This window comes from Zalophus californianus, chromosome 1, assembly GCF_009762305.2.
Source record: "Zalophus californianus isolate mZalCal1 chromosome 1, mZalCal1.pri.v2, whole genome shotgun sequence".
NCBI classification, from domain to species: domain Eukaryota; kingdom Metazoa; phylum Chordata; class Mammalia; order Carnivora; family Otariidae; genus Zalophus; species Zalophus californianus.
In genome coordinates this window covers 33,937,411-33,959,879 of record NC_045595.1, presented here as the reverse complement: position 1 = coordinate 33,959,879, position 22,469 = coordinate 33,937,411, and the positions used below count along the sequence as shown (strand labels likewise).

Sequence of the window (22,469 nt, the reverse complement as noted above, 5' to 3'; positions counted from 1 at the left end):
TGCCTGATTTTAGATTTTCCCACCCACCACCCCTCCTTGTGGCAGTCATCTACTGATCCCTGAAACTTTTAGCTCCTGGATCACTGCTACTCTCTCAATAATTTCCCCATCATAATTCATGGTACTTTTCATAACCATTTGCATAAATGATCTTTCCATTATGCTGGCCTCTCAGGTCTTGAATCAGATTATCTCCAGTGATTTCGCTTTCATCCAACAGTCGATAACTATTTATTAAGTGCCAGACCTCCCTCTTGCACACTCTCTAAGCTACTTATTCCCATGGTCAACCCACACCTAGTCTTTGCCAACTAGAGCAACCTCTACCCCATCAAGCCCGCCAGCTCACTTCCTGTACCAGTCTGACTGCAATCACTTCCAACTCCCCTGGGACCAATTCCGTTGATCCCACTACCTTTTCCCCATCCCTCGCCACTTTCTTGCTCCATGGCCTTGTGTTATAATTACTCCCTAGCATATAACTTCAAGCGCTCTTGCCCCTTCATTGCTTCATCCTGCTCTTCTGGCAAAACATCAGTCCTGGTTATGTCCAGTACTGGACCATACCTGCACCTGAGCACAAGCCCTTGACTGAAGAGAAACACACAACCCAGCTGATCGATTTCACTTTAATTCATGCCCTCTCCCCTCCAGTAGATATTTATGCTCTCTGGTAATCTTACTCCGTTTCCCTCACTCCCACTCTCATAGATGATTATTTCATACCTTCACATGGCTCATTAAATCTCCAACACCTTCACCCTTATTCTCCCTCTCAATGATTTCGCCTCCTTTGTCACTCAGGAAAAGAAGCAATTAGAAGAGAACATCCAAAAACCCCCACCACCATAGCCACCTCTTCTTTGCCATATACTCTGCCTTCCAGCTTTAAAGTTCTGTACTTCTACCTAAGACCACCCTCTCCACCTGTCCACTACACTCTGTCCCCTAGACTCTGTCCCCTCTTGCCTATTCAAGAATATTACTCCCACATTTCTCCCCTTCCCTTAGTGCATTACTGGTTCTTCCATTTTATATAAGAATATCTCCATCATTACAAATACATTTTTTCTCCTATCTCAGAATAAAATGAAACAAATTCTCTGACTCCATTTCCATCTCCAGCTACCAGCCATTTCTTTGTTCCCCTTTAGAGCACAACTCCTCAGAAGTGCTATCTGTCTTCATTGTGCTCAATATTTATCTTCAGTTCTCTCTTTAACACTCTAATCATGCTTTGGTTCCCTGTATGCCACAGAACATGCTCTTGTCAAGGTCAAAGATCAAATCTTTTTTGTGAACTCCGATAGTCAGTTTTTCAGTTCTCACCTTGACCTTCCAAAAGTACTTGATACAGTTGACTTTTCCTTCCACTTAGCTTCCAGAACACGATGTTCTCCTCAAAGCGGGCGGGGGTGGAGTAGGGGGGAGTCTGAGTCGTGGGAAAGAACCATCTAGAAGACCCCTGGGATTCATTTGGATTGATTATATTGAACATAGGACTCCTTTTGTGGAAGCCTCACCCTTGTAAAACAGACCCTTATCTGACACAAATGACCCTCTTGTTCTCATGATGCCTACAGAAACCCAGGGGCTAAAGGGGTGGAGGGGTGGAGGGGTGGAGGGGTGGAGGGGTGGAGGGGTGGAGGGGTGGAGGTAGGGAAGAGTTAGCCTGGGTTGAACCCTGTTCTCCCACTTATGAGCTTATGAGCTTGGCCAGGTTACTGATACCCTCCAAGATTCAGGTTTTTCATTTACAAAGTGTAGATGAGGATGCCTACAGCCCAGGTTTGTTGTAAAGAATAAATGAATTAGTATTAGAGAAAGCCTGGGATCATAGTTGAAAACTCAAATGCCTGCCAGATTAGGCAGGCAGAAACTATAAATTGAGCGGTAAGCAGATGCTTACCTCCTAAAGATAGGTCAACTTCAAATTTTGAAAATGAACACACTAGGGGCGCCTGGGTGGCTCAGTTGGTTGGGCGACTGCCTTCAGCTCGGGTCATGATCCTGGAGTCCTGGGATCGAGTCCCGCATCGGGCTCCCTGCTCGGCAGGGAGTCTGCTTCTCCCTCTGACCCTCTTCCCTCTCGTGCTCTCTATCTCTCATTCTCTCTCTCTCTCAAATAAATAAATAAAATCTTAAAAAAAAAAAAAGAAAAGAAAAAGAAAATGAACACACTAGGCCAAATAAATCCCACCTGAAAGCCAAGTTATCCCACTTTTTCACCTGGATGGTGGCTGAAACATGGCAGGTATTTGGTTAATATTGGATTCCCCTTTCTTTTGAAAACCCAACTCAATCAGTCATTCTGTCAACCTGCTACTCTGATGCCCACAACATTCATTCGACACATCTGTCCTCAGCCCACCCCATGCCGGGGCACTGTGCAAGGCAGGGTGGTGGTCCCTTCCCTCACGTTCCATTTCTACCATTAGAGATAGCGGGGTACCAAACAGGCTGACAGATTGTGGAAACAGCTGCTAACTGTGAAAAGTTACCAAAAAAGGTGGAAGAGGAGCTGGGAATCCACTACGATAAATACAAAGTAAAAAGAGTGATGGTTAAAAAAAAAAAAGAGTGATGGTTAACAGCTTGGGTTCTGGAGTCTCATTTCCTGGCTCCATGACCTTAGGTATGGCTCCATGACCATTACAGTGGTCCCCCTTCCCTCCACCATCCATGGCGTTTTGTTTTCTGCTGTTTGAGTACCACCCCCGCCCCCTGCCAGTCAGTCATGGTCTGGATCCTCCTGCTGATGTATCATCAGAAGGTCCATAGTATCCTAGCGCTAAGTCACAATGCCTACATCATTCCCCTCACTGCATCTTGTCACATAGGCATTTTGTCATCTTACATCATCCCATGAAGAAGAAGGGTGAGGACAGCACAATAAGATATTTTGGGAGATCGAGGGAGAAACCACATTTCTGTAACTTTTGTTATGGTACATTGTTATAATGTTTCTCTTTTATTATTAGTTGTTGTTAATCTCTTACTGTGCCTAATTTATAAATTAAACCTTATCATAAATATGCATATGTGGGAAAAAACAGCATATAGAGGGTTCGGTACTCTCTGTGGTTTCTGGCATCCGCTGGGGGTCCTGGAAGGTATTTCCCATGGATAAGGTGGACTACTGTACTTATCCTTTCTGTGTCTCTGTGTTCCGTTCATAAAAATAAAGATAATAATAGTCCCTGCCTTAGAGTCTCTGTTGAGAGGACTAAGTGAGTGAAGACATTGAAAGCACCCAGGTCGTTCCCTGGCACCTAGTTGGTTCTTACCTAGGCTAGCTATATGTCAGGCAGAGGGTTCTAGATGTGAATTTAGAAACTAGGGTTCTCATTAAGGTGACCAACTTGTCCTGATTTGCCCAGAACTTATGCTGCATTAGCACCAGAAGTCATGTGACCTGGAAACCCCCTCGATTTGTGGTTGGTCAGGCTGGTTCAACTTCCAGCTACTAACTAGCTGCATTACTTTGAGACCATCTTATCCTTCCTCTGGATCTGTAATGAGTTTAGACTAGATGGGTGGTTCTCAAACTTCATTGTGCCTGAAAATCTCCTGTTGAAAAACATGGACTGCTGGACCCCCACCCTGGAGTTTCTGACCCAGCAGGTCTGGGGTGGTCCTGAACCCACTGCTCTAGATGATCACAAATGTCCCTTTGTCTTCTACTCATCTGTGATTCTATGGCTGCTTCCTGTGACTTGCTTATAGTCTTTATGGGAAAATGAGGTTCGCGTACAGAAAAGCATTCATTCGTTTCATCATTTATTCATTCAACAATGTTTATTTGTCAGGCAGTGTTGGTCAGGCACTGTTCTAGATGCTGGAGATCTAGCAGTCAACAGAATCATAAGATTGTAAACTCCTTGATGGCAGGGGCTCAGCTAACTTACTTTGTGCCCACACTGCGCTGTCCTTCCCCATGCCACGCACAGTGAAGGCTTTTGGCAAATGAGAGCTGGAGAAGAGTGCAAGATAATACATAGGGAAGCAGTAAGCCATGCTTTACAGACCCTAAAGGCAAGCTGTTGGATAGGCGAGCTAGTCTGTGTTCGAGAGCTACAACCCTTACCACCCTCACCCCCTACCAGTCATGGCCACCCCCCAAATCCATATTTTAATGTCTGTTTTATGGCCAGGATTCCACTTTTTGAGATAAATGCTTGTGTCTCTTATGAAAAAGAGGGCAAACACGTTAAACCTTATCTGATATTTTTAGGAAGAATGTAATAGGGCTTCAGGTATTTCATCCATTCAACCGGTTACTTTACCTTGCTGCCAGCTATACATGGGAGAACCGACGTTTTTAAAACAAGCGGATGCTGTGTGTTTCTCTCATACCTATTTCGGGAGAGGAGGAAGCGAGCTCATTTTGTAGGCTGCTGAAGAACCAGAATACTTACTATCCATGAAGCTTTGTTCAAGCGTATCCACTGGTTGGCATGTTACACTCAATCAAGGATCCTGACACATATGTCAGGAAGGTCAACTGATAACACTAATTTTTGTGACACTCCTAATGACAGGTTTATGTGATTAGACTTTATTCCCCTAAAAAATCTACTCCTGTTTTATTGCATGTCCCCTTAGCCACACCTGTTGCCTCAGGTTTCTGTGGCTGCATAACAAATCACCCCAGAATTGAGTGGCTTACACGCAGGTCCACTTTTATCAGTCTCCATTTTGTGGGTCTGGAATTGAGGGGAAGCTCAGGGGGGATGACTTGTCTCTGCTCTGTGGGTGCCGGCTAGGTTCATCCTTGTAGTTACATTTAGCTGAAGCCTGCCCTGGGCTGACAGGTCCAACAGGGCGTCACTCTGGTGTCTGGGGTTATGGTGCTGGTTGTTGGGTGAGCTGCCCGGTTTTGTTTTCTCCCTCATGGCCTCTCCCTCCTCATGGCCTCTTATCCTGCAGGGCTTTTATGTTTTAGAAGGATGGCCTGGGTTTCTTTCCATGTCAGCTCAGAGTAGGAAGAGCGCAGGAGTTGGAAGCTGCTGGGTTCAGAACTGGCAGTGATACTTCTACCACATTCTGTTGGTCAAAACAACAAGCCCTCCTGGATTCAAGGAGAGAGGGGACATATACTCCACCTCTTGATGGGAGAAATTATTGGTGACCATCCCTGGGGGTGATTAATCTACATGCTTGTCTTTTCTGCATCTTCGTGCACTTCAAGTAAGAAAGAATAGTGCTTTTTTTAGGTGGGGGTGGGGAGGGTGGGGATGTCTAGTGACAGGACAAAGACGTTTCTTTTGGGGCACCTGGGTGGCTCAGTCGTTAAGTGTCTGCCTTCAGCTCGGGCCGTGATCCCAGGGTCCTGGGATCGAGCCCCACATCGGGCTCCCTGCTCAGCGGGAAGCCTGCTTCTCCCTCTCCCATTCCCCTTGCTTGTGTTCCCTCTCTCGCTGTCTCTTTCTCTCTGTCAAATAAATAAAATCTTTAAAATAAATAAATAAGATTTAAAAGCAAAAGATCTTTCTTTGATTTACAGCATCTAATTCCCAGAAGAGTGTCAGAACTCCCTCAGGGAAATAAGGATACTTAAATGATTATGTAAACAATGAAGCTGAAGGATAAAAATGACGGTGAGAAGCACATAATATGTGTCAGTCTCTATGTTCATGATAAATTTGAAATGTGGCAAAAACCCAACTGCCCTTTTGGAAACTAATATAGCAGCCCATAAAATTCTCAAATGCTTCTAATTAGTCTGAATGCATCTCAAAGAACAAGAGAGTTGAACGGCAGGAGAGGACTCTACGGAAGTCTCAAGGGCAGCAGATGTTTCGAATGCTCTCAGTGAAAGGGGCAATAATGCCAACCACGTGCTTGCCAGTATTTTTGAAATTATTTTATTAAGGGCTCGTGAAAACGTGGAAAATGTAAACATGCACACATGCGCGTAAAAATACACAAAGTGCAAAGAGCCTCTGCTTGTGGCAGTGTTGGGGGAGACAGTCGCAAGGAGAGGTGTATGTGAGGTACCTATGATGACGGGTGCTTCTTAATTTTAAGTGTGCAACTGAGTCACCCAAGAGCCTTGTTAAAAGGCAGATCCTGATCCAGTGGATCTGGGATGGGGGCTGAGAGTCACGTTTCTGACCAGCTCCCCAGGTGACGCTGCTGCTAGTGGGCGCATTTGAAGACAAGCTTGAAGATGTGCAGGGGGGTGCTTGATAAGTGTCTTTCCTTGCAGGTCAGGCAGGGCTCAGGCAACAAATGCTGCCTCTGTGCCCCCCCAGGAGCTGGATATGCTAGATGACAGGGAGACCAAGACAGCACAGACTCAGGCTCTGGACTTCATGAGCTGCCAGTCTGGGAGAAATAAATGCAAAAAATAATAATAATAATAATTCAAATAGAGAGTGATAAGGAAGTGGCTAGGTGACTGCTGGATACAGGCTTGGGGATCCTGATTCAACCCCTAACTAGGATGTGGCCTGGGTAATTGGATTGACCAGAGTCTCAGTATCTCTGTTATGAATTGATCTTTATGTTGCCTACCTCATAGAATCCTCATGCGACTTTACTGGAATTAAACCATCATGTGAAATAATGTCCAGGGCATAGTAAGTGCTCAGTAAATATTAACCTTCAGAACTATTCAAGAGTTGTTGTGGGTTGGTGTGGGGAGAGGCTAATATATTTATTGTAAGATTTTTAGGTTATTAATCATACGGTAAATTCTGGAAAGCTATTAGCAAGTATGGAAAAGGAAAGAAATTATATCCATCTTCACAAAATCCTTGAGAAACAAGCATCATGATGCATCTCTTAAGATGTGTGTTGAGTATAAGGCATGTGTGGTGATGGGCGAGATGGAACTTTGATTTTAAAAGTTTAGAGGCACCTGGGTGTCTCAGTCAGTTATCTGCCTTTGGCTCAGGTCATGATCCCAGGGTCCTGGTATTGAGTCCCAGCGTCAGGCTCCTTGCTTAGCAGGGAACCTGCTTGTGCTCTCTCTCTCTCTCTCTCTCTGACAAATAAGTAAATAAATCTTTTAAAAAAATAAAAATAAAAGGTCCTTTTTGGGGCTACCTGGGTGGCTCAGTCTGTGAAGCATCTGATTCTTTGTTTCGGCTCAGGTCATGATCTCAGGGTCTCGAGATGGAGCCCTGTGTCGGGCTCTGTGCTCAGCACAGAGTCGGCTTTCCCTCTTCCTCTGCTCTCCCCCCACATGCTCTCTCTCTCTCTCTCTCTGGAATAAATAAATACAATCTTAAATAAAAAGATTCTATTCTTGATCCGGTATGACCTTGACACATTTAACCTCAGCTTTCTCATCTATAAGGTGGGAACAATAACAACTGTCATATTCAAAATGTATGAGGCTCAAATGTCATAATGGATCTTTGGTGTCCACAGAACTGGCTTGGAATCTTGGCCTTATCACTTATTAGCCTGTGTGGCCTTGAGCATTTTTCTCAACATCAACCCCCATGAAAAAAGTATATAAAACACTCAGCCGAGGGACAGACACATAATAAGTGCTCAGTAAATGGTAGCTGTTGTTATGATGTGAATTGCTTTGAAAAATATAAGGTATATGACTTCATGAGGATTATTATTGTAAGTTATGATAAATGTGCTGTTCTTTATATACATTGAAGTGTTGCTGCTGAGTTGCGGGCAATAACGTATAAACTATGACTTTCCAACCCCTCCCCTTTCACGTGCTGCTCCAAGTGACAGTTGGAAAAGTCTCCAAGGGAGGGTGAGAGGTGCAGTCCCTGATGATGATGATGTAATTTGCACTCCTCTTCATCACTGAAGCTAAGAGACTGCTTCTTATACTGACCTTCATTGCAGACCCTCAGAATTTTTTTAAAAATATTTTATTTATTTATTTGACAGAGAGAGACACATCTAGAGAGGGAACACAAGCAGGGGGAGTGGGAGAGGGAGAAGCAGGCTTCCCGTTGAGCACGTAGCCTGATGTGGGGCTCCATCCCAGAACCCTGGGATCATGATCTGAGCCGAAGGCAGATGCTTAACCAACTGAGCCACCCAGGCGCCCCAGACTCTCAGAATTTTGAAACCGCTGACAAGCTTTCATAAACTTTTTCTTTATCCTTTCAGCGGACCAGTTCCAGTTGCAAATTCACAAGGCAAGAACAGGTGTGCAGGTTTGTTTATGGTAGAAGGTGGACTCTACTGGTTTGGGCCCCTAGTTGATGCTGCTCTGTAGGAGGGGGCAGGGTTGCAGCCGAGCATTCTTTCTATGGAAATGAAGCAACAACAGCTTGGCACCGTTTGGGCATTAACCAATATTCCAACAGCCAGAGATTGCTCAATGAAACACACCTCTTCCCGCCTCCACCCAGGGAAAATGTTGGAATGGGGGACAGGGAAATCTCAAAATGGACTCTACTTATAGTCCGTCCCTGGATTCCTGCTTTCTCTCTTACCTTCTCCACCAATCCATCTCCTTGACAAGATTATTGCGAGGAAGGAGTTAATGAGTACACAGCTTTATTTTCCTTGGAAGAGAGATACAAAACAGGCTCTGAGCAGGGCTGTCATCACCCTGCAGGTCTTCAGGGGTTTTATAGGTAATTATTAACCCTTTGTGGCATTCCTGAGAAAAAAACCTCTACGCTGAAAGAACCTACTAAAATTTTCCATCTATAGTATGTATATGGACTCTTGATTTTTTCAGTGTCAGGATTCAAAAACACTTTTAAAAATCAGCCTTAGATGTATATAGCCCTAAACAGTCCTTGAGTCCTAAATCAAAATGGATTCTTCCTTAACTGTCTTAGCACTCAGGTCAGAAGTACCATTATCTTTGTTTTCCATTTGAGAAAACTGAGGCTTAAGGAAAGGTTTCATGGGTAATGAGGCCTGGCTAGCATCCAGGTCTTTTGACTGCTGCCCTGGTGCTCTTCTAATGTACTGAACATGATAGAAAACCTCTTCTAACAGTGAGAAAGCACTTCTGAATCTCAGCATTCTATAAAACCACCAATTATCACCACCCTTGAACTGTAACAAACTGCCATAATTCGGTCCTATGGAATTTGTGTTAAAAAAAAATTCCCATGATCATCCTGCTTTCTTGTTATTTTTATCATTTGCTTCTCTTCCCACTTGGTGATTTCAGGCTATTTAAATTTTTGGGTTCCTCTTTTTCAATGAGTTTAAGATGCTTAACTGCTAGGGCTTCCGTGTTTAAGAGAGACTTGTAGCGATTCTCACTGGGGATTTGACTCCATGCTGACCCCAGAGTTTGGTCTCTGATAGATTACAATAAGCCGGAAATCCTAAAATCCCTGGATGACCCCTTCAAGGGATAAATAATTTTAAAATTGTGAAAATGGCAGTGGAGGAAAATGAGGACCCAGAGTCCCCAAATCCACTGTTGCTCTGTGCTGAGTGTGCCAAGACTTGCTCTTTGATAAGCAGGGACATGGACTCCCTTAGAAATTTGCCATTGTTGTTGTTGTTCAGGTCTCCTTGATCTTAGGTTGTGGCCATAGACGATGAATTCTCTCCCGAGCCCGACATCACTGCTTTCCAAGCCCACACTCTCCTTTCAATCACAAGCAGGTTGCTAGTATGTGGGCAAACTTCCATACATGGTATGGGGAGCAGACATGACTTCATGCTCTGCTGTAGACGAGAGGAACTGCCAAGGCTGAGGCGCCCAGTCCCCCCAAGTGTTCCTTGGTTTTGGAATTCTTTTCTCTGGCTGCGTGGTAACTAGACCACAGGGGATGCTTTAAATTTGTAGCCACACCCTTACCTTGCAGATTCTCAAACCCAACCTCCAGAACTTCAGGATCCCAAAAGAGCATCACACAGGTACAACAAGCATTTGGAAAACATCTGACAATAAATATCCATTTTACAATACTGAAAGATAATTTTAGATCAGCAGCTTAAGAGGGTCAAGGAGTTCAATTTCTTTTTGCTGCATAGATTATTGTTTCATTTGGGGGTGGGGGCGAGGCCAGGAGGATCTGTTTCGTTTAAGGAAATGTTCATGAGTAGTTTACGTTAATTTAACGTAACAGTAATTTACTGTTTTGTGTTCCTTGGTCTTGCAAAGCTTAAGAAACTTTGACATAGAAGACATCATAAAGGGGCGCCTGGGTGGCTCAGTCATTAAGTGTCTGCCTTCGGCTCAGGTCATGATCCCAGGGTCCTGGGATCGAGTCCCACATCGGGCTCCCTGCTCAGCGGGAAGCCTGCTTCTCCCTCTCCCACTCCCCCTGCTTGTGTTCCTGCTCTCACTGTCTCTCTCTGTCAAATAAATAAATAAAATCTTTAAAAAAAAATAGAAGAAGACCTCATAAATTTGGGGGTCCTTCAAATTCCATTCCTTGGCTTATTATTATTTTGCTGAAAGACATTACAACAAAGAGATACATTTCTTCTTGTCCAGATGGAAGGTGTATGTTTATGTGGATTAGAAATGAAACATAAAAGCCCTGGGCAGAATGGGTCAGGTGCAACATTTTTCTGATAATGTTTCTTGGGAATCATATTTGGATTGATTTACACATATATTTGAGCATTGCTTTGGGCATCACTGCTGAGATCATGCAAAGAGAGAGAGATAAAGAGAGAGAAGTGAGGCACCATTATCTGATAGCATACTTAATCAGAGGAAGTGGGGGGTGAAAAAAAGGGGGAGGAGGGAATAAGATAAAGAATGAAACCAGTAACCACCAGACAACCAAGCCCAAACCCAATTTCAGTTAAAGAAAGAGGTGCTCTTCTGGTTGAGGGAAAGTTTAACATCTCAATTAAGACAACACCCTTAGAAGACATCAATTATGGAACAAAACCCTTTATTTTTTTTTTACTTTTTAAAAATATTTTATTTATTTGACACAGAGAGAGACAGAGAGCAAGCACAAGCAGGGGGAATGGCAGGCAGGGGAGAAACAGGCTCCCGGCTGAGCGAGGAGCCTGACACAGGGCTCCATCCCAGGACCCTGGGACCATGACCCAGGGACCATGACCCAAGCCAAAGGCAGCCGCTCAACCAACTGAGCCACCCAGGCTCCCCAGAACAAAACCCTTTAAAAATGTTTTTCCTTATTCCTTCTGAGAAACATCTCCTCTCCTCCGTTTCCATAAAACACAAGTCAGATTTCACTTGCTGGAGCAAATGTTTTTCGACAGACTTGACTTGCTTAATTTTCCTGACAATGCGTGCAGTTATGTTAGAAACTTGCATACACTTGGAAAGGGACATGAGACACTAGGAAGCCAAAACGCCCAGAGGGGCAGCTATATATTACTGTGCTAATCTTTTCCCTTTCTCACAGTGTGTGTGTGTGTGTGTGTGTGTGTGTGTGTGTGTGTGTGCGCGCGCGCCCCCTTGGACTTAAGGTTTGGTTTGGATGCACAGTCGTAACACATGGCTACTACGTTCCGGCTGGTAAGGGCTAAAGTTAGAAGATTTGTAACGATTACTGTTTTTTCTTTCTCCTCTGTCTCTTGAAAACTGGCTTAAAAAGACTGATTTAAACAATAAACAAACAAAGCAACTCTTCATCGAAGGCTAGAACATTTTCAGAAGTACTCTTTATTTAACTAACTAGGGTGGGAGTGTAGGTGGGAGTGTGTGCACCTTTTGAGACTTGGTTTCTGCAGTACACACTCATTTTGGTAATCGAGGACGTATTGCTGCTCAAGACCAAGTCAGGAGCAGAAAGGAGCTCCAAGTTGTGCGAAGAGGAAGGTGGCCACTCCTAGTGAGATAACTAAAGATGCCCCAACTGGTAGGAAATTTGCGGAGTTTTATCTGTGTCTTTGCTCCTGGAGGTCACCTGGACAACGGGTACAGATTTGCCCTATATCCCGGCCCCATTTACAGCTAGGGGAGAAGAGAAGAAACCTTGTAGCCAGAGGACTGCAAAGCGGAGGCGTTACCCTCTTAATCAACTTTCTCTCCTCCCCTAGACCCAGAGGGCACGTCTCGACCCCTCTCCCCAGCCGGCATCCCGCTTCTCCACTAACAGATAGCACGTCCCCTTTAAGAGTCAGAGGACGCCTCTCCCTTTCTCCTCCCAGTGCCCCCGCCCTTCACACCTTGGGTGGGAAAAGGGAGTGGGGCGGGGTGGCCGGAGAGGCGGGAGGGCGGGATCACTGCGAGCCTCCCAATGGCTCTCCGGGCTGGTCGCCCTGGTCTCCGGCAGCCAATGAGCAGTAGGCAGGGGGCGTGGCGGGGCGCTGTTGCAAAGCATCCAACGTGGGCCGGCAGGAGGCCGCGGGGCGCGGAGCCCAGGGGGTGTGTGAGGGCGAACGCCCGGGGGTGGGGCTTCAGGGACCCGCCGGGGCTGGGCCGCCTAGAGGCCGGCGGCGAGCGGCTGATTGTTCCGCCGCGAGGTCGGCGGGGTTCTCGCCGAGCTGAGGAGCCTAACACAGCCCGGAACTGCGCGCGCGCTTTCTGCCTGCGGCGCTGGGACAGCGAGGCGCACGGGGCCCTCGGAGCAGTGAGGGGGTGACCGCGTCGTCCAGCCCCGGGTCTGAGGCTGGGTGCTCGGAGCAGAGAGGAAGATGCATTCGGGCGCACAGCTCAGCCTGCGAGGCTGAGCGCCTTCCGTGCAGCAGCGGCGGCAGCACTGCCCTCGGCCGACGGTGGCGGCACTTGGCGTGCGCGGGGGCCCAGGAGCCGGCCAGGAGCGCGGCGGGAGGACAAGAAGCATCGGCCGAGCAGCTCTTGCCCGGATCCGTGGGCTTCGCAGCGAGTTCAGCTGGGTCGGCCCGGATGGGCGCGGGGCTCGCGGCCCCAGCCGGGCGCTGCGGAGCGGCCCGGGCACCGGGGGCCCGCTGAACGCCGGAGCCGCGGCGGCGGGGAAAACTTGTGCCGGCGGCCATGCCCCGGCGCGGAGCTTAGTGCCGAGCGGAGTCCCCGCGGACCGGCCAGTGTCTGCGGTTCGTCCGGGACCTCGCAGCCCCCGCGCTCGGAGTTCGCCGCGCGCTCCAGACAAGATGGCGCGGCCGGTCCGGGGAGCATTCGGGGCCCCGCGCCGCTCACCCTGTCTTCTTCTGTGGCTGCTGCTGCTGCTTCGGCTGGGGCCGCCGACGGCGGCGACCGACCCGCGACCTCCCTGCGCTGCCGCCTGCACTTGCGCCGGGGACTCGCTGGACTGCGGCGGGCGCGGTTTAGCGGCGCTGCCCGGGGACCTGCCTGCCTGGACGCGGAGCCTGTGAGTGCCGCCTTCCCCCTGAGCCCCGGGCGCTGTCACTTGGAGACAGGGCGGCGGGGGTGCTTACCCGGGATGGGGGTACGGACTGAGGGGTGTGCGTGTGTGTGTGAAGTTGTATGGGCTGAAAACTGTTAGCAAGGCTTCGTAGTGGTGAGATCGTACATGGGGCTCTGGAGGAGAAAAGATTGTGCCTCGTGGGGTGTGGAGGTGGGCGAGCGTAGGTCGTGGGGGTGTGGAGGTGAGAACGTGGGGTGGTGAGGGTCCGGGGGAGAAACGAGTGTGCTAAGTGGGGTGTGGAGGTGAGCGAGCGTGGGTCGTGGGCGTGTGGAGGTGAGAACGTTGGGTGGTGAGGGTCCGGAGGAGGAAAAGAGTGTGCTCGTGGGGTGTGGGGGTGAGCGAGAGTGGGTCGTGGAGGTGTGGAGGTGAGAACGTGGGTGTTGAGGGTACGGAAGAGAAAAGATCGTGCCTCGTGGGGTGCGGAGGTGAGCGCGCATGGGTTTTGGGGTGTGGAGGTGAGCAGGAGTGGGTTGTAAGGGTGTGAAGGTGAATGGGCCCTGGGGTCTGAGAAGATCTGGGAGGTAGTGAGTGGGAGTCTGGAGGTGAGAGAATGTGAATGAAGAGTAGAGACGAGGGTGTTTGTGTGTGGGTGGAGAGTGGGAAACATCTGGAAGGGAGAGTGAGGAAGTCTGTCTGGGGTCTGCGGGTATGTGTTTCTTTTTTTCCTCTCCTGTAACCCAACTCTTTGGTGTCTGAGCTCCTTGGCCTTCCAGTGGGTAATGAAGGAAGGTGACTCTTGGCTCCAGTCTTCCATTTACATTATTTATTAGTGAGAGTGAGTGTGTAGCAGCCTCCTAGTTCCCCAGCACCCTGGTGTCCTGACTTGGCTCTGGCCAGAGCAGAAGACAGCCTTCCCTGGAGGACTCCTGAGTTCGGGGGCTTTGAAAGTTCTTGGATCTATGACCGCTGAGGGTGTGTGAGTCTCTTTCCACCTGATGGGCGTTCGGGAACTGTGTTCCAGACCCTTCCTGTCTATTCCATAGGGGCCCTGTTGGGCTTGATGATCCAGTGGGGTGGAGCCCACACTTCAGCATTTCTCCTCTGTAAATGTGCAAATTAGTTTTGGAGTACTTCAGGAGAGGGTGCCAGGGACATAGTTGATTTAAGCTGTTTGTTTCACCTGAAAGAGACTCTTCTGTGCTGCCGGGATTTTGGCCTATCAGGACTTAGTGGGACCCTACTTACAGGAGATTTGGCGGGAAAAAACTACTTTAGACTTCTATAAACATGGTAGAATCTAATAGCCTTTTTTCTAGTTCTAAGAAATCTGGTTCATGAGTCAAAAATCCTATCCAGTTATCAGTAATTAGCCTCTGTGCAGAACTATTAGTACTTTCCAGAAAAGACCTAGCTTGAATCTTCTCTTTTTCGGTTGAATAATTGGACATCTTTCCTAAAACATAGAGGGGCACGGGAGTAACCTCAGGCATGACATTCACTGTTTAAAAAAGAGAAAACTGATGGCACAAGTTTTAACTGACACCTGTGGCTTCATCTAAGAAAATATGGTCTGGGTATCTGGCTGCCATGAGGGGAAAGAAAAGTTGATTCCTTTCCCAGGTGAAGATCCGGTACCTCTGAAAACAGGGCACACATCTGGCACTTGGACCCCACTACATGTTGCCTAATGAGCAAGTACCGCAGAGTTCTGAAGCTGGACTTTTGTTGTGGTTAGGTTTTCTCTGCACTTCTCTGCTTCTTCTGTGGAATTCACTGACTTAGTGAAAACCAGTGGTCGTGGGGGGCTGGGGTAATACAGGCAGTGGCTGTTAGGTAGTGGGAGACAGAGCCCAGCATTGCCAGTAGGTAGTATTTTATTTACTTGGGGCAGTCTGGGGTATTGTGGTTTTTCCTTTACAGAGTCTTAAGATCGTTTTTAAAATAAAAAATCATGTGGGCAGAATCAGAATAACTTTTGAAGTGTTCACCTGTTGGAAGAATGACTATCCATGCCATATGTCAGTGGCATTGTGGGGAAACCCTTAGTGCAGAAGTGGTGACTTCGCCCAGAGGACAGTGTGTCCTCTTATTTGTACTACCCTGTGGTCACAAGATCCACTTTGCCTTGTCCTTTAATTTTTGGAGCAAAACTACTGGCCATTTTTTGGGCTTCCTGTTGCTTAGGAGTGACATTTCGCATGACATAAATACCTTTCAAATTGCAGTCTTTTCCCTTTTACTCACACATTTGATGACCAATAAATACCAAACTGGGTATTTTGAGCTTCAGTAGATTTGATCATACTGATTATGGTGTTAACCGATTAGATTTTGAGATGTGGATGGTGATTTCTGATTAGTATGTGGCAATACCATGTTCACTACAAAATGGGTATCTTTTGAGAAATATTTGTGAAATCATTTTTTTTCTGATTAAAGAAAAATGAAGTGGTGTGTGTGTGTGTGTGTGTGTGTGTGTTTTAGACCAGATTTCTCCATTTAAGTCATTAGTCTTGTTCTGAGTTTTCCACTGGGATATTTATACGGTTTAAACTCGTGGCTGTGATTCAGCAAGGCTTTAGGGGAGAAAGTCTCTGTATATAATAAAATAAAATATCTTACAGTTTCACCAAGTTTACACCCTCCGAGTCCATTGTGCCTAGAAAATGCTTTGAGCTCGTTTATAACCCCATGAACTAGATTTACTGCAGCTAGTTCAAACAATTTCAGGCCGTGGGTTTGAGATAGAAGGGGACCTGTGGCTTTATGGAATTTTTTTTTTTTTTTTGCTTTTGTAAACAGTGCATCTAATTTTGGAGTTGCTCCTAGGCCTAGCCTAGCGTACGGAAAGTAAAACTTTGTAATAGTGAATGTAAATGCAGTTTGAATAGAAAAAATGGTATGGCAGTGGTGGAAGGGAAAATACGTTCATTCCTGGGGCCTGAGGATAACTTCTGCAGCACAATAACTTATGGTTGTAGTAGTTGAGCCATAACTGAGTCTGCCATCCCATTACGTAGGTGAGATTGGCATAGTCCAACCAGCACATTCATAAATAGCACCAAGGATTGCCAAGCCTTATTCCAACTTCCCAGAACCTTAGAAGAAGTTGAACTTCTTAGAACTTAGTTTGCTTTCTTTGAAATTATTTTTGAGAGCAGGGCTTGAGAAGCTGTTGAAGAAGCATTAAATAGAATTTACCTTAGACTCTTCCCTGTGGCATAAAGTTGAGCACAGCATGTTGCTAGTGCAAGTGTTCTGTGGCTGAATGGTGGCTCATGGGATTGTGATAGGAGGGAGGGCAGGCCCTGGAGGAACAAATCCGGATTCTCAGTCGTTCTTACTGTGTGTGTGTGTCGGGTGGGGGTGGGGGGGACGACACAGCTTTGAAAGCAAGGACTTTCGCTCAAGGACTCCCAAGTGCGGTTATCCTGAGTCACATTAAGATGAGTGTATTGATTTGGGTCTCTTTGTATTATCTCTCCTTATGTGTTTGCAGTACCAAACTTAAATCTAACCTTGTCGGTTTTGGGCACAGAAAGTGGTGCTCGAGATTGCATTAGAAAATAAACACCAGCCAGAGGTTGCCATTGTAGTTGTGAAGCAAAGAGGGCCTTTGTCTTTCAAATTTTACAGCTGTGCTGGAAGGGCCAGGTGTGCAGGGTGTTGTGAATTAAGGATTTGGAAAATACTTCCCATCCTGTTTATGCAAATTAGATTTAAAGTGATGATGACCAAATTGTTCCAGAACCTCAGCTCAGATTCTTGTGTGTGTGTGTGTGTGTGTAAGAAGTTGATTATTGTCAGGATTGTCTTGATTAAGAAGTTGATTATTGTCTGCCCATTTTTCTCTTTGTGTCCCTGTATAACTTAAGAAGAACTCAGCAGACCTTGAACATCTTCTGATTTATCAGGATGAACAAAGGGTGGTTTGGAATAGGGAACCTTTTAAACATGGCTTAATAGCAGAAAATCTGAAAGGTACAAGTACCTTCAGAGTTTTAGGGACATTTAGCTTGGGCTCAGAGTCCTTTTCTTCGCAATAGGTGTCAGAAGCCTGGCCTCCCTTCCCCTCCAAGATGGAGCACTTGTCACTTACTAGTTCTCTGATACCTGTTTTGAATAAGAGAAGTCTGGCAAATAAAATTATTTTCCTTGAGAGAAAGACATACTATTTAAGTCCCTCTGGTATGAAATTATAGCTATCAAATCCAAGTGTTTGAATACCGTGAAATTAGGAAGTGTATGGAGACTCCCAAGTTCCCATATAAGTGAACTGTGTTGGCACACGGTATCCCTCTTGCATTTAGGATATGTCAGAACCGTTCATGCCCCCTTTCTCAGGGACTGTTTTAAAAAGAAAATACCTCTTTCCATAATTACATTTGGTCACTAGATTTCACAAGCTTTGGACTTTGGAATGTAATTGTCAGGAATAATTAATCATGTCCAAAAAAACGAAGATGATTCAATGTAATGTAATAAGAGCTGTTTCCTACTGGATGTCCCGACGTCCCGGCACGCTAGGTCTGCTCCTCTGGCTAAAGGTTTCTTTCCCCGCGGTGCTCATTTCTTTGCCTGGGTTCCCCACGCAGCCTGCCCTGAGCACGTTGGGATGGCCTCTGGCTGACCTTTCACTCCCTCAGACACCGGGCTCACAATGAAAGGGCCTCTCCCCCATTTGCAGAAGTGTCTCCTTGGTGCAAAGGCTGTTCAGCATCCTCCCTTTCAGGGTGGACAGGAATGCGAGAGAGCCACTAGGGTTTTGTGTCACTTAACAATGCACCTGGCCCAGTTCTGTGCACCTGCTAAAGCCCTAAAGGCCTGTTAGCCAGGGAAGGGGTGGTTGTTTAACATAGCCTATGGTTATTTTAAAAGTGACATCCACAGGAGAGAGAAGTCTGGAAAAAAGGATTCATTGAATTCGAAGTCTCTATAAGTAATAATGGATGTTGGTTGTACCAGGGTCTTTTCTTCTCTTACTCCATTTGTTTAAAACTCAAAGGGATTCTTCTGACTTACCCCATAGGTTGAAGGACTTTAAGTTTCCCGAGCAAGCCTAATTTTCAACTCCTTTTGAAAAGAGCTTGGTGACATTTACTCACTGGGGACCTTCCCCCTCCTCAGCAACTGCAATTTGAAACCCTGGGGGTCTTTTAAAAGCCAACAGGACTCCGGGCTGTGTTAATATTCAGAGCTGTTTACAATGGATGCAGTTTCAAAGGCTGAAGGCATTGTCTTGAGAAAGGAGGGAGGAGGGGTGAAAGAAAAATTCCCAGGCAGAGGAGGGGAAATATCTAGAAATCCCCAATGTTTCTTGGCCTGTGGGAAATTCAGGGACTGTTAGTGGTGTTTTTCTATGACTTAAGCATGACCTTGAGCCTATGCGGTCCCTTCCATCTGCCTCATGGCTTCAGTTCATGTTGTGTGTCAGTAATGTGATTGTCTTCTGCTTTTGTAGCAAGTCAAAGTCTGAGAATCAGTAAGAAGGTCAGATCTGTTCATATCTCCCCATGCAAAGTGGGACTTTAAAGACCAGAGGTTAAAATTTTCACCATAGTTTACCCTCTTGGAACCTGCACTTATTTTTTATATAACTGTAGAGTTTAATAGTACAGACTCACCAATTTAACTGGCCAGTTCCATTAAGAAAGTTTCGACTGAAAAACTGTACATGACCATTATTGTCATGAAGCAAAATGAATAGATAAATCAAGATTGTCAAAAAAAAATGAAAATTGTGGTTTGTCTGTGGTCTAATTGGAAGTTTCCAATTTGTATCCTTGTTTTTGTTTTTTTTTTTTTGGAGGGGGTACGCTTACGAATTTTTCTTATTCAAAGGCTTTTTGCTCTACATGTTTCTGCATTATTACATCTTATATAATCTAACACTTTATATGTGGTTTTTAATCCAAGTATGTTAGGCATACTCTTCCGAAACACAAGCTGTAAGCCCAACTGCTTACAGAAGTCACTCTATTTCTTAAAAAGCTGTTCCTCCATTTTGCTGGGTTTCATGCTTTTTATGTCCTCCCCTCAGTTGTTCTCTTTGTCCTCAAAATGAGCATTCTCTGTCCTGGGTGTTGGCTTGGGTTATTGATGGGGAGAAGACTGGTTGAGGGTGAAGCTTTCTTCACTTCTACTCTGTTACACATGTGGATGCCCTCATCCCTGCTGATCACACCCAGCACACACCCTTCGCTAGGGAATAGCGATGAAGAGATTGAAAGTTACTTCTAGGGGCCATCCCTGGCTCCACTACCCCACAGCTCATGTGTGATTGGGGGCGAGCCTCCTTCCTTCATCTCTAAAAAGGGGGATCATAATATTCTGTGTGGCAGTTGCTGTGAGGACAAGAGTTAGATACCCATGTGTTTAGCCCACTTCCTCGATAGGCGTCTTCCAGCTCGCTGATGATTCTGGAGCATAGTTCAGAGGTGAAAGCCTGAGTAACTCAAATTTTGCATCTTCTCAGGGCCAGTCACCTCCACATCAGATTTCCTGGTGACAGAGGCTTCCTAGGAAAAGCCAACTTTTCTGAAATGAAGGCCTGTTTTGGAATGGGCAGGGGGCAGGGCTCACATTCCACGCAGCCTTCTCTCGTGAAGGTTTTGGTGATATGTATGAAGTGAAACAAGTAACACTTCATGTGCCCTTGGGAATCTCAGACCAACCTGGCGGGCAGGCGGGAAGCCGTGCAAATTACACAAATTATACAATTAGCAAAAATTATTGAGGTGGTTTATAAATGTATTCCAGTTGTGCAAATACTTCTGTCTCTTTAGCATTATCCTTTGGGAGGTGGGTGTGGGAAGGAGGCAGAGAAGTGAGAGGCCCTTAAACTAATAATTTTATCCTATTATTTCCCTAGTTTCATTGAAACTGAACCCTCCTGAGACACAGGTCATGCCTCTTGGTCAATAGCTTGGAAAAATGCAGGTGCGCTCTTCCAGACAGGGGTTAGGTTACAGACTTTGGGGCCAGCTGAATGCTGCGTTGTACCCATTTCTCTTTGGATATATCTAAGGGTGGAGGAGGGGTGAGGAGAGTTGATTGTTGGGCCGTATACAGAGAGCTGGAGAGCTGTAACATTTTTCATTTGTTTTGGTTTGTTTGCAGTTGAATTGTACGGGACACGGGTGGTGAGCACAGGGTCATTGGAGGAATCTGGCAAGGATGTCGCCTGAAAAGCCATTTGCTGTCTGTCGTTCCTTCTGCACCTGTACCTGCATCCCTTCCCCAGTGAATGGCCGTGAATCACAGCCTTGCCCACGGGAGCGGCCATGATTGTTGGCGGCTTTATGACTATTTAATCTGGCATAACCGGTAAAGCCCATTGTGTGAACAACCAATCCGTTCATCTCTGCAATTCCTAATACATCTTGGTTTCCTTATGAACCAGGATGCAGGTTCCAATCACTGCTTGTTCAGTTTGTCTTGGCAGAAGGTGACATTCAGAGAGTCTAAAGAAAGCATGGCCTGTCTCTTTTGAAGCACTTTGCATTGATTATTCTTTAAACCTCTGGGGTGCACAGGTCTCTAACCTTCTAAGATCTGCAGGGTTTTCTTTTGTTTTTTTCTCAAGGTGTCATTATTAGGAAGACAACGAATGAAATGAGTGAGGGTCTCTCCAGCAAGCAGAATTATCTAGTTGTTGAGAAACAAGGTGGAAATGATGGAGGAATTTTTTTTTTTAAAGCTGATTAAAAAAACTCACAGCATCATCATCTTCTAAGACCCCTTTATGCAGCATTTAGCAAGTGTCCCCTCACCCGTACTTCCTGTCTTGCTCCTTCCACCAATTTATAATCTGTCATTCAAATAACTTGTCACTTATCTTAGAGCATACATTGACCTGATAAATTCTCTCTCTCGCTGGATTACCTACTTGATGATAGCCTGTTAGATACACTGAGAAGGAATGAGCACTTTTGAACTGGGGGACAGATAATCCTGCTTTCATTCCAAACCTTATAGTTGCAGAGCTCTCTGTTTAAAAGCATTTGTGTCTCAGGCATTAGCACTTTGGGCTGGATAGAGAGAATTTGACAGGCCGGGCTCTGCCTGCTCAGGGACGGCTACCAGCTGATTGCGGAGTACACTGTTGCACCTATAACTTCTTTTTCTTGCAAGAAGATCTGAAGAGTCTGATTTAAAAAAAAAAAAAATCTGAATGTGCAGCCAGGGACTTTAAAGAAACAAACTCATGTCTGTTAGTTTAGGGTGTTTTTTCTTTCCTTTTTATTAAGGAGGTGGCAGACATCTCTACAAATGTGCAGGATCAGTAGTGAGCTCTCTTTCCCGTCCATCAGCTTCAACAGAGATCAACTCATGGCTCCTGTGTGATTGATGCCCCAACACACTTCTCCCCTTTCGTGTTTTTTGGAAGCCAATCCAAACACACCATTTCATGTGTAGATATACCAGGTATTATTATAACGAACAGCTTTATCGAGATAAAATTCACATACCATACAGTTCACTGTAGGGTGGTTTTAAGAAATATGAATTTGAACAACTTTTGAAAAAAAAAAATCACCGTTTAAGTGTGTTTTTCCAAAAGGAGTTTTGGTTAAGCTATATATTTACAGAGTGTTTATTGAGCACATACTGTGTGCGTTCTGAATTTATATGTTCTCAGAATAGGTGTCTTGGTTTTTTTTTTCCTCCTTCTTATGGGAGGTGCTTAGAAAGTTCTTTGGTCCTACAGTCCTTTGCCAGAAGTGTGCAATTCTGATTCCTCTGTCCCCTCCTAGCTCTTCATCGGGATGTTTCTATGATGCTATTAATTGCTGATTAGAAGCCATTAGTGAACAAACATAACTTCGAATGGGTCATTTAAAAAGTGATATTTCAGATATTGTTGGTTAGTAGAGGGGTAATTAGCAGTTGGGTGTAGTTAGGTCTTGAGTCTGAACTGAGTTAACTGTTGTTTACTTTGCAAGGCCTGACCCTCCAGCTGTGGCTACTTGAGGCTGCTTTAAATAGAGTGAGAGGCACCCTGTAAGAAAATCCTCCAAAAGCAAAGAGCCAGGTTCCTGGAACCCTCTGTGCTTGATTTAAACTTCACAGTCTTGAAAATGCTTTTCTTCAAGTAGCTGCAGAATGGTTTGGTTTGGTTTAGTTTTGTAAAAGTCCACGGTTTAGTTTCTCCAACAGCCTGCCCTGCTGTTGTTATTTGAGGGAGACCCTTGGAGATATTACGCTGCCACTTAATTAGGAATCTGAATGGGAGTTCCCTTGTTCCCCAAGTTCCCTTCGCTCATCCTGGTCTGTGGAATGATTTCCGTA

General features: G+C 45.8%; 1 protein-coding gene across 3 annotated transcripts in view; it reads left to right on the top strand.

The window, feature by feature from the left end:
* LRIG1 (leucine rich repeats and immunoglobulin like domains 1) overlaps positions 1-22,469 on the top strand; it is a 128,952-nt gene that overhangs the window by 5,112 nt on the left and 101,371 nt on the right. Inside the window, exon 2 of one of the 3 annotated variants that reach the window (XM_027586777.1) lies at positions 8,095-8,133. The exons of 1 other annotated variant lie outside the window; for it this stretch is intronic. In XM_027586777.1, the coding sequence (XP_027442578.1) occupies positions 8,095-8,133 (39 nt within the window). Of the gene's footprint in view, positions 1-8,094; positions 8,134-12,817; positions 13,182-22,469 lie in introns of those variants that run through there. One more of the 3 variants, XM_027586776.2, reaches the window with a different exon arrangement.